Consider the following 13,073-nt stretch of genomic DNA (forward strand, 5'->3'; position numbering starts at 1 on the left):
GTAACCACTCCCCTCTATAATGCCTCTCGCCCTGAGGGTACACGAAATAAATAAAAAAATTCTGTTGTCACCCTAAATTCCCCTCAACAGAAATTATATATGGACACAGCCCTTTGCTTTCAACTCTCCCTGCGTCTTGTTGGTAGCACATTAAGCGTACCTTCTGTTGTCACCCTAAATTCTCCTCAACAGAAATTATATATGGACACAGCTCTTTGCTTTCAACTCGCCCTGCGTCTTGTTGGTAGCACATTAAGCGTACCTTCTGTTGTCACCCTAAATTCCCTTCAACAGAAATTATACATGGACACAGCCCTTTGCTTTCAACTCGCCCTGCGTCTTGTTGGTAGCACATTAAGCGCACCTTCTGTTGTCACCCTAAATTCCCCTCAACAGAAATTATGCATGGGCACAGCCCTTTGCTTTCAACTCGCCCTGAGTCTTGTTGGTAGCACGTTAAGCGTACCTTCTGTTGTCACCCTAAATTCCCCTCAACAGAAATTATATATGGACACAGCCTTTTGCTTTCAACTCGCCCTGCGTCTTGTTGGCAGCACATTAAGCGTACCTTCTGTTGTCACCCTAAATTCCCCTCAACAGAAATTATATATGGACACAGCCCTTTGCTTTCAACTCGCCCTGCGTCTTGTTGGTAGCACGTTAAGCGTACCTTCTGTTGTCACCCTAAATTCCCCTCAACAGAAATTATGCATGGGCCCAGCCCTTTGCTTTCAACTCGCCCTGAGTCTTGTTGGTAGCACGTTAAGCGTACCTTCTGTTGTCACCCTAAATTCCCCTCAACAGAAATTATATATGGACACAGCCTTTTGCTTTCAACTCGCCCTGCGTCTTGTTGGCAGCACATTAAGCGTACCTTCTGTTGTCACCCTAAATTCCCTTCAACAGAAATTATACATGGACACAGCCCTTTGCTTTCAACTCGCCCTGCGTCTTGTTGGTAGCACATTAAGCGCACCTTCTGTTGTCACCCTAAATTCCCCTCAACAGAAATTATGCATGGGCACAGCCCTTTGCTTTCAACTCGCCCTGAGTCTTGTTGGTAGCACGTTAAGCGTACCTTCTGTTGTCACCCTAAATTCCCCTCAACAGAAATTATATATGGACACAGCCTTTTGCTTTCAACTCGCCCTGCGTCTTGTTGGCAGCACATTAAGCGTACCTTCTGTTGTCACCCTAAATTCCCCTCAACAGAAATTATATATGGACACAGCCCTTTGCTTTCAACTCGCCCTGCGTCTTGTTGGTAGCACGTTAAGCGTACCTTCTGTTGTCACCCTAAATTCCCCTCAACAGAAATTATGCATGGGCACAGCCCATTGCTTTCAACTCGCCCTGAGTCTTGTTGGTAGCACGTTAAGCGTACCTTCTGTTGTCACCCTAAATTCCCCTCAACAGAAATTATATATGGACACAGCCTTTTGCTTTCAACTCGCCCTGCGTCTTGTTGGCAGCACATTAAGCGTACCTTCTGTTGTCACCCTAAATTCCCCTCAACAGAAATTATATATGGACACAGCCCTTTGCTTTCAACTCGCCCTGCGTCTTGTTGGTAGCACGTTAAGCGTACCTTCTGTTGTCACCCTAAATTCCCCTCAACAGAAATTATATATGGATACAGCCCTTTGCTTTCAACTCGCCCTGCGACTTGTTGGCAGCACATTAAGCGTACCTTCTGTTGTCACCCTAAATTCCCCTCAACAGAAATTATATATGGATACAGCTCTTTGCTTTCAACTCGCCCTGCGTCTTGTTGGCAGCACATTAAGCGTACCTTCTGTTGTCACCCTAAATTCCCCTCAACAGAAATTATATATGGATACAGCTCTTTGCTTTCAACTCGCCCTGCGTCTTGTTGGCAGCACATTAAGCGTACCTTCTGTTGTCACCCTAAATTCCCCTCAACAGAAATTATATATGGATACAGCTCTTTGCTTTCAACTCGCCCTGCGTCTTGTTGGAAGCACATTAAGCGTACCTTCTGTTGTCACCCTAAATTCCGCTCAACAGAAATTATATATGGACACAGCCCTTTGCTTTCAACTCGCCCTGCGTCTTGTTGGCAGCACATTAAGCGTACCTTCTGTTGTCACCCTAAATTCCCCTCAACAGAAATTATATATGGACACAGCCCTTTGCTTTCAACTCGCCCTGCGTCTTGTTGGCAGCACATTAAGCGTACCTTCTGTTGTCACCCTAAATTCCCCTCAACAGAAATTATATATGGATACAGCTCTTTGCTTTCAACTCGCCCTGCGTCTTGTTGGTAGCACGTTAAGCGTACCTTCTGTTGTCACCCTAAATTCCCCTCAACAGAAATTATATATGGACACAGCCCTTTGCTTTCAACTCTCCCTGCGTCTTGTTGGTAGCACGTTAAGCGTACCTTCTGTTGTCACCCTAAATTCCCCTCAACAGAAATTATATATGGATACAGCTCTTTGCTTTCAACTCGCCCTGCGTCTTGTTGGCAGCACATTAAGCGTACCTTCTGTTGTCACCCTAAATTCCCCTCAACAGAAATTATATATGGACACAGCCCTTTGCTTTCAACTCGCCCTGCGTCTTGTTGGCAGCACGTTAAGCGTACCTTCTGTTGTCACCATAAATTCCCCTCAACAGAAATTATATATGGATACAGCTCTTTGCTTTCAACTCGCCCTGCGTCTTGTTGGCAGCACATTAAGCGTACCTTCTGTTGTCACCCTAAATTCCCCTCAACAGAAATTATATATGGACACAGCCCTTTGCTTTCAACTCGCCCTGCGTCTTGTTGGCAGCACATTAAGCGTACCTTCTGTTGTCACCCTAAATTCCCCTCAACAGAAATTATATATGGATACAGCTCTTTGCTTTCAACTCTCCCTGCGTCTTGTTGGCAGCACATTAAGCGTACCTTCTGTTGTCACCCTAAATTCCCCTCAACATAAATTATATATGGATACAGCTCTTTGCTTTCAACTCGCCCTGCGTCTTGTTGGTAGCACGTTAAGCGTACCTTCTGTTGTCACCCTAAATTCCCCTCAACAGAAATTATATATGGACACAGCCTTTTGCTGTCAACTCGCCCTGCGTCTTGTTGGTAGCACGTTAAGCGTACCTTCTGTTGTCACCCTAAATTCCCCTCAACAGAAATTATATATGGATACAGCTCTTTGCTTTCAACTCGCCCTGCGTCTTGTTGGCAGCACATTAAGCGTACCTTCTGTTGTCACCCTAAATTCCCCTCAACAGAAATTATATATGGACACAGCCCTTTGCTTTCAACTCGCCCTGCGTCTTGTTGGCAGCACATTAAGGGTACCTTCTGTTGTCACCCTAAATTCCCCTCAACAGAAATTATATAAGGATACAGCTCTTTGCTTTCAACTCGCCCTGCGTCTTGTTGGCAGCACATTAAGCGTACCTTCTGTTGTCACCCTAAATTCCCCTCAACAGAAATTATATATGGATACAGCTCTTTGCTTTCAACTCGCCCTGCGTCTTGTTGGCAGCACATTAAGCGTACCTTCTGTTGTCACCCTAAATTCCCCTCAACAGAAATTGTATATGGACACAGCCCTTTGCTTTCAACTCACCCTGCGTCTTGTTGGTAGCAGGTTAAGCGTGCCTTTTGTTGTCACCCTAAATTCCCCTCAACAGAAATTATATATGGACACAGCCCTTTGCGTTCAACTCGCCCTGCGTCTTGTTGGTAGCACGTTAAGCGTACCTTCTGTTGTCACCCTAAATTCCCCTCAACAGAAATTATATATGGACACAGCCCTTTGCTTTCAACTCGCCCTGCGTCTTGTTGGTAGCACGTTAAGCGTACCTTCTGTTGTCACCCTAAATTCCCCTCAACAGAAATTATATATGGACACAGCCCTTTGCTTTCAACTCGCCCTGCGTCTTGTTGGTAGCCCGTTAAGCGTACCTTCTGTTGTCACCCTAAATTCCCCTCAACAGAAATTATATATGGACACAGCCCTTTGCTTTCAACTCGCCCTGCGTCTTGTTGGTAGCACGTTAAGCGTACCTTCTGTTGTCACCCTAAATTCCCCTCAACAGAAATTATATATCGACACAGCCCTTTGCTTTCAACTCGCCCTGCGTCTTGTTGGTAGCACGTTAAGCGTACCTTCTGTTGTCACCCTAAATTCCCCTCAACAGAAATTATATATGGACACAGCCTTTTGCTTTCAACTCGCCCTGCGTCTTGTTGGCAGCACATTAAGCGTACCTTCTGTTACCCTAAATTCCCCTCAACAGAAATTGTATATGGACACAGCCCTTTGCTTTCAACTCGCCCTGCGTCTTGTTGGTAGCACGTTAAGCGTACCTTCTGTTGTCACCCTAAATTCCCCTCAACAGAAATTATATATGGACACAGCCCTTTGCTTTCAACTCGCCCTGCGTCTTGTTGGTAGCACATTAAGCGTACCTTCTGTTACCCTAAATTCCCCTCAACAGAAATTGTATATGGACACAGCCCTTTGCTTTCAACTGGCCCTGCGTCTTGTTGGTAGCACATTAAGCGTACCTTCTGTGTTCACCCTAAATTCCCCTCAACAGAAATTATATATGGACACAGCCCTTTGCTTTCAACTCGCCCTGCGTCTTGTTGGTAGCACATTAAGCGTACCTTCTATTGTCACCCTAAATTCCCCTCAACAGAAATTATATATGGACACAGCCCTTTGCTTTCAACTCGCCCTGCGTCTTGTTGGTAGCACATTAAGCGTACCTTCTGTTCTCACCCTAAATTCCGCTCAACAGAAATTATATATGGATACAGCTCTTTGCTTTCAACTCGCCCTGCGTCTTGTTGGCAGCACATTAAGCGTACCTTCTGTTCTCACCCTAAATTCCGCTCAACAGAAATTATATATGGATACAGCTCTTTGCTTTCAACTCGCCCTGCGTCTTGTTGGCAGCACATTAAGCGTACCTTCTGTTCTCACCCTAAATTCCGCTCAACAGAAATTATATATGGACACAGCCCTTTGCTTTCAACTCGCCCGGCGTCTTGTTGGTAGCACATTAAGCGTACCTTCTGTGTTCACCCTAAATTCCCCTCAACAGAAATTATATATGGACACAGCCCTTTGCTTTCAACTCGCCCTGCGTCTTGTTGGTAGCACATTAAGCGTTCCTTCTATTGTCACCCTAAATTCCCCTCAACAGAAATTATATATGGACACAGCCCTTTGCTTTCAACTCGCCCTGCGTCTTGTTGGTAGCACATTAAGCGTACCTTCTGTTCTCACCCTAAATTCCGCTCAACAGAAATTATATATGGATACAGCTCTTTGCTTTCAACTCGCCCTGCGTCTTGTTGGTAGCACATTAAGCGTACCTTCTGTTCTCACCCTAAATTCCGCTCAACAGAAATTATATATGGACAGAGCCCTTTGCTTTCAACTCGCCCGGCGTCTTGTTGGTAGCACATTAAGCGTACCTTCTGTGTTCACCCTAAATTCCGCTCAACAGAAATTATATATGGACACAGCCCTTTGCTTTCAGCTCGCCCGGCGTCTTGTTGGTAGCACATTAAGCGTACCTTTTGTGTTCACCCTAAATTCCGCTCAACAGAAATTATATATGGACACAGCCCTTTGCTTTCAACTCGCCCTGCGTCTTGTTGGTAGCACATTAAGCGTACCTTCTATTGTCACCCTAAATTCCCCTCAACAGAAATTATATATGGACACAGCCCTTTGCTTTCAACTCGCCCTGCGTCTTGTTGGTAGCACATTAAGCGTACCTTCTGTGTTCACCCTAAATTCCCCTCAACAGAAATTATATATGGACACAGCCCTTTGCTATCAACTCGCCCTGCGTCTTGTTGGTAGCACATTAAGCGTACCTTCTATTGTCACCCTAAATTCCCCTCAACAGAAATTATATATGGACACAGCCCTTTGCTTTCAACTCGCCCTGCGTCTTGTTGGTAGCACATTAAGCGTACCTTCTGTTCTCACCCTAAATTCCGCTCAACAGAAATTATATATGGATACAGCTCTTTGCTTTCAACTCGCCCTGCGTCTTGTTGGTAGCACATTAAGCGTACCTTCTGTTCTCACCCTAAATTCCGCTCAACAGAAATTATATATGGACACAGCCCTTTGCTTTCAACTCGCCCGGCGTCTTGTTGGTAGCACATTAAGCGTACCTTCTGTGTTCACCCTAAATTCCGCTCAACAGAAATTATATATGGACACAGCCCTTTGCTTTCAACTCGCCCTGCGTCTTGTTGGTAGCACATTAAGCGTACCTTCTGTTCTCACCCTAAATTCCGCTCAACAGAAATTATATATGGACACAGCCCTTTGCTTTCAACTTGCCCGGGGTCTTGTTGGTAGCACATTAAGCGTACCTTCTGTGTTCACCCTAAATTCCCCTCAACAGAAATTATATATGGACACAGCCCTTTGCTTTCAACTCGCCCTGCGTCTTGTTGGTAGCACATTAAGCGTACCTTCTATTGTCACCCTAAATTCCCCTCAACAGAAATTATATATGGACACAGCCCTTTGCTTTCAACTCGCCCTGCATCTTGTTGGTAGCACATTAAGCGTACCTTCTGTTCTCACCCTAAATTCCGCTCAACAGAAATTATATATGGATACAGCTCTTTGCTTTCAACTCGCCCTGCGTCTTGTTGGTAGCACATTAAGAGTACCTTCTGTTCTCACCCTAAATTCCGCTGAACAGAAATTATATATGAATACAGCTCTTTGCTTTCAACTCGCCCTGCGTCTTGTTGGTAGCACATTAAGCGTACCTTCTGTTCTCACCCAAAATTCCGCTCAACAGAAATTATATATGGATACAGCTCTTTGCTTTCAACTCGCCCTGCGTCTTGTTGGTAGCACATTAAGCGTACCTTCTGTTCTCACCCTAAATTCCGCTCAACAGAAATTATATATGGATACAGCCCTTTGCTTTCAACTCGCCCTGCGTCTTGTTGGTAGCACGTTAAGCGTACCTTCTGTTGTCACCCTAAATTCCCCTCAACAGAAATTATATATGGACACAGCCCTTTGCTTTCAACTCGCCCTGCGTCTTGTTGGTAGCCCGTTAAGCGTACCTTCTGTTGTCACCCTAAATTCCCCTCAACAGAAATTATATATGGACACAGCCCTTTGCTTTCAACTCGCCCTGCGTCTTGTTGGTAGCACGTTAAGCGTACCTTCTGTTGTCACCCTAAATTCCCCTCAACAGAAATTATATATCGACACAGCCCTTTGCTTTCAACTCGCCCTGCGTCTTGTTGGTAGCACGTTAAGCGTACCTTCTGTTGTCACCCTAAATTCCCCTCAACAGAAATTATATATGGACACAGCCTTTTGCTTTCAACTCGCCCTGCGTCTTGTTGGCAGCACATTAAGCGTACCTTCTGTTACCCTAAATTCCCCTCAACAGAAATTGTATATGGACACAGCCCTTTGCTTTCAACTCGCCCTGCGTCTTGTTGGTAGCACGTTAAGCGTACCTTCTGTTGTCACCCTAAATTCCCCTCAACAGAAATTATATATGGACACAGCCCTTTGCTTTCAACTCGCCCTGCGTCTTGTTGGTAGCACATTAAGCGTACCTTCTGTTACCCTAAATTCCCCTCAACAGAAATTGTATATGGACACAGCCCTTTGCTTTCAACTGGCCCTGCGTCTTGTTGGTAGCACATTAAGCGTACCTTCTGTGTTCACCCTAAATTCCCCTCAACAGAAATTATATATGGACACAGCCCTTTGCTTTCAACTCGCCCTGCGTCTTGTTGGTAGCACATTAAGCGTACCTTCTATTGTCACCCTAAATTCCCCTCAACAGAAATTATATATGGACACAGCCCTTTGCTTTCAACTCGCCCTGCGTCTTGTTGGTAGCACATTAAGCGTACCTTCTGTTCTCACCCTAAATTCCGCTCAACAGAAATTATATATGGATACAGCTCTTTGCTTTCAACTCGCCCTGCGTCTTGTTGGCAGCACATTAAGCGTACCTTCTGTTCTCACCCTAAATTCCGCTCAACAGAAATTATATATGGATACAGCTCTTTGCTTTCAACTCGCCCTGCGTCTTGTTGGCAGCACATTAAGCGTACCTTCTGTTCTCACCCTAAATTCCGCTCAACAGAAATTATATATGGACACAGCCCTTTGCTTTCAACTCGCCCGGCGTCTTGTTGGTAGCACATTAAGCGTACCTTCTGTGTTCACCCTAAATTCCCCTCAACAGAAATTATATATGGACACAGCCCTTTGCTTTCAACTCGCCCTGCGTCTTGTTGGTAGCACATTAAGCGTTCCTTCTATTGTCACCCTAAATTCCCCTCAACAGAAATTATATATGGACACAGCCCTTTGCTTTCAACTCGCCCTGCGTCTTGTTGGTAGCACATTAAGCGTACCTTCTGTTCTCACCCTAAATTCCGCTCAACAGAAATTATATATGGATACAGCTCTTTGCTTTCAACTCGCCCTGCGTCTTGTTGGTAGCACATTAAGCGTACCTTCTGTTCTCACCCTAAATTCCGCTCAACAGAAATTATATATGGACACAGCCCTTTGCTTTCAACTCGCCCGGCGTCTTGTTGGTAGCACATTAAGCGTACCTTCTGTGTTCACCCTAAATTCCGCTCAACAGAAATTATATATGGACACAGCCCTTTGCTTTCAGCTCGCCCGGCGTCTTGTTGGTAGCACATTAAGCGTACCTTTTGTGTTCACCCTAAATTCCGCTCAACAGAAATTATATATGGACACAGCCCTTTGCTTTCAACTCGCCCTGCGTCTTGTTGGTAGCACATTAAGCGTACCTTCTATTGTCACCCTAAATTCCCCTCAACAGAAATTATATATGGACACAGCCCTTTGCTTTCAACTCGCCCTGCGTCTTGTTGGTAGCACATTAAGCGTACCTTCTGTGTTCACCCTAAATTCCCCTCAACAGAAATTATATATGGACACAGCCCTTTGCTATCAACTCGCCCTGCGTCTTGTTGGTAGCACATTAAGCGTACCTTCTATTGTCACCCTAAATTCCCCTCAACAGAAATTATATATGGACACAGCCCTTTGCTTTCAACTCGCCCTGCGTCTTGTTGGTAGCACATTAAGCGTACCTTCTGTTCTCACCCTAAATTCCGCTCAACAGAAATTATATATGGATACAGCTCTTTGCTTTCAACTCGCCCTGCGTCTTGTTGGTAGCACATTAAGCGTACCTTCTGTTCTCACCCTAAATTCCGCTCAACAGAAATTATATATGGACACAGCCCTTTGCTTTCAACTCGCCCGGCGTCTTGTTGGTAGCACATTAAGCGTACCTTCTGTGTTCACCCTAAATTCCGCTCAACAGAAATTATATATGGACACAGCCCTTTGCTTTCAACTCGCCCTGCGTCTTGTTGGTAGCACATTAAGCGTACCTTCTGTTCTCACCCTAAATTCCGCTCAACAGAAATTATATATGGACACAGCCCTTTGCTTTCAACTTGCCCGGGGTCTTGTTGGTAGCACATTAAGCGTACCTTCTGTGTTCACCCTAAATTCCCCTCAACAGAAATTATATATGGACACAGCCCTTTGCTTTCAACTCGCCCTGCGTCTTGTTGGTAGCACATTAAGCGTACCTTCTATTGTCACCCTAAATTCCCCTCAACAGAAATTATATATGGACACAGCCCTTTGCTTTCAACTCGCCCTGCATCTTGTTGGTAGCACATTAAGCGTACCTTCTGTTCTCACCCTAAATTCCGCTCAACAGAAATTATATATGGATACAGCTCTTTGCTTTCAACTCGCCCTGCGTCTTGTTGGTAGCACATTAAGAGTACCTTCTGTTCTCACCCTAAATTCCGCTGAACAGAAATTATATATGAATACAGCTCTTTGCTTTCAACTCGCCCTGCGTCTTGTTGGTAGCACATTAAGCGTACCTTCTGTTCTCACCCAAAATTCCGCTCAACAGAAATTATATATGGATACAGCTCTTTGCTTTCAACTCGCCCTGCGTCTTGTTGGTAGCACATTAAGCGTACCTTCTGTTCTCACCCTAAATTCCGCTCAACAGAAATTATATATGGATACAGCTCTTTGCTTTCAACTCGCCCTGCGTCTTGTTGGTAGCACATTAAGCGTACCTTCTGTTCTCACCCTAAATTCCGCTCAACAGAAATTATATATGGATACAGCTCTTTGCTTTCAACTCGCCCTGCCTCTTGTTGGTAGCACATTAAGCGTACCTTCTATTGTCACCCTAAATTCCCCTCAACAGAAATTATATATGGACACAGCCCTTTGCTTTCAACTCGCCCTGCGTCTTGTTGGTAGCACATTAAGCGTACCTTCTGTTCTCACCCTAAATTCCCCTCAACAGAAATTATATATGGACACAGCTCTTTGCTTTCAACTCGCCCTGCGTCTTGTTGGTAGCACATTAAGAGTACCTTCTGTTGTCACCCTAAATTCCCCCCAACAGAAATTAATATGGACATAGCCCTTCGCTTTCAACTCGCCCTGCGTCTTGTTGGTAGCACATTAAGCGCACCTTCTGTTGTCACCCTAAATTGCCCTCAACAGAAATTATATATGGACACAGCCCTTTGCTTTCAACTCGCCCTGCGTCTTGTTGGCAGCACATTAAGCGTACCTTCTGTTGTCACCCAAATTCCCCTCAACAGAAATTATATATGGACACAGCTCTTTGCTTTCAACTCGCCCTGCGTCTTGTTGGTAGCACATTAAGCGTACCTTCACATTAGCACATTAAGCGTAGAGTTGGCACGGAAGCAGCATTTGGAACACCATGGCTCATGCAGCGCATCTTTACCCTTCGCAGACGATCTTCGCGTTCTTGGTACTGCTGTGTCCGCCCCCGGCATACTCGGCGGATGACATTTCCACACCGCTGCTACAATCAAGCGATGACGCATTCTACCAGCAGCCCTTGAACTATCTTCACCTGGATCCACTACAGTTAATGCGCCCGGCTTTCTACGTACCTTCATCGTCGACTCTGACGTCACATCGCAGTGGCAATTTAAGCGGCTGTCTGAGCGACAGTCCGTTTAGTTGGCACGGAAGCAGCATTTGGAACACCATGGCTCATGCAGCGCATCTTTACCCTTCGCAGACGATCTTCGCGTTCTTGGTACTGCTGTGTCCGCCCCCGGCATACTCGGCGGATGACATTTCCACACCGCTGCTACAATCAAGCGATGACGCATTCTACCAGCAGCCCTTCAACTATCTTCACCTGGATCCACTACAGTTAATGCGCCCGGCTTTCTACGTACCTTCATCGTCGACTCTGACGTCACATCGCAGTGGCAATTTAAGCGGCTCTCTGAGCGACAGTGCGTTTAGTTGGAACGGAAGCAGCATTTGGGACACCATGGCTCATGCAGCGCATCTTTACCCTTCGCAGGTGTGTAAAAACGTTTCGCTTTATGCTAAGAAAAGTGACGACCCGTTCTTGCTATTGCTTCCGTGCCAACAAGTGCTTTGTGAAATTGTCTGCGACTGTTTCTCAATGGCGATGCTCATACTGCGCTCCGGTGATGTAGAGACTAATCCGGGGCCCACCACGCGTAATACTGAAGCATTACTTGAACTGCAACATTTGCCCGCCAATCCTTCGGAGCAGATGGAAGTTCTTTTTCGGCTATTAAAGGACCTCCAGGCACGATCTGTAGAATCCGCTAAGGGCCAGGCCGAGTTGGTTAGCGACGTTAAGGCAATTAAGGTTGGTCGAAAGAACATCGAGACCAAAATTGAGGCAATCCAGACGAGGTTAGACAATCTTGAAGAAAAAACAAAGGTATTAGACCGTCTCGATGATTACATTGCTGGAATTCAAGTGTCAGCACAAGTCCAGACAAATCGGCTCGACTCTTTAAAACTGCGTGTTGACGAACTTGAGGATAGATCTCGACGCAATAATTTAATTTTTCATGGAATCCCTGATTCTCGCGAATCATGGGAACAGTCAGAGTCGAACGTAAGGGCAGCACTAGCCGAAGCAATCAACAGCCTACCCGACACAGCAATAGAACGCGCCCATCGCATAGGTCGCTACACGCCCGATAAGTGTCGCCCAATTGTTGTCAAGTTCGCCAGCACGAAAACAAAAGACAAAGTACTTTCCGCGCGAGCAAAGCTAAAAGAAAATGATGTCTCTATTTCCGAAGATTTTTCGCCCGCCACACGCCATGCCCGAAAAAAACTCATTGAGTACGCTAAAAGCCAGCCCCAACCATGTACTTTCCAGTTAATATACACTAAACTAGTCATGAATAAAAAACAGTTCGTCTGTGACCCGGCAACAGACACCATCAGCGAAAATGCCGCGTACGAACCACGAGATAGCGGCGAGCATGTTGATTGTGAACACGTCCCAAGTTAGGAAAGCGCGAGGGGAAGTGGACAAGACGCGTCCCACGTATCAGTTTTTTTTACTAATATTCGTAGCATCATGAATAAACGCGCTTCCTTAACTTCTGTCTTAGATACTTGCAATACCGATATTTTAGTGCTTACAGAAACGTGGCTGCATTCACAGGTTCAAGATCACGAACTTTTTCAGACCGCTCATCGTTTTTCACTCTATCGTTGTGATCGAACAATGCGACAGGGAGGCGGCGTGCTCTTAGCCATTTCGAAAGATCTTGCATCCCAGTGTATTCATGTATCTACTGACTTAGAAATGGTTTGGGCCATCGTTGAACTAAACCACCAGAAGATAATCATTGGTGTTTGTTACCGCCCCCCAAACCATTCATCTAACTTCGTAAATGAGGTACATGATATCATTAACATCGTTACATGCCGTTATCCCACGTTACCTTTATTTCTGCTTGGCGATTTTAACCTACCAAATATAGTATGGAACACTGGATCTCCAACCTTACAGCCTTTTTCTTCATTAGCCAATGAGTTCTTAGAAATGTGCTCTGTTTTTTCGTTTTCACAACTTGTTACGCAGCCTACAAGAATTATGGAATCTGTCGCAAACACACCGGAGCTTGTATTAACAGCGCAACCTGATCTTGTTTCCGACATCACGTACTT

General features: G+C 45.3%; 1 protein-coding gene across 1 annotated transcript; it reads left to right on the top strand.

Annotated features, from left to right (window-relative positions):
- The first annotated feature begins 10,789 nt into the window (after positions 1–10,789).
- Positions 10,790–12,608, top strand: LOC149327622 (uncharacterized). The gene has a single exon (XM_089565056.1). It carries the CDS (start codon positions 10,810–10,812, stop codon positions 12,406–12,408), a length of 1,599 nt encoding a protein of 532 aa, XP_089421182.1. The 5' UTR covers positions 10,790–10,809; the 3' UTR covers positions 12,409–12,608.
- The last annotated feature ends 465 nt before the right edge of the window (positions 12,609–13,073 follow it).

Source organism: Amblyomma mixtum, chromosome 10 (genome assembly GCF_055824585.1).
Source record: "Amblyomma mixtum isolate Tamu chromosome 10, ASM5582458v1, whole genome shotgun sequence".
Taxonomy (NCBI): Eukaryota; Metazoa; Arthropoda; class Arachnida; order Ixodida; family Ixodidae; genus Amblyomma; species Amblyomma mixtum.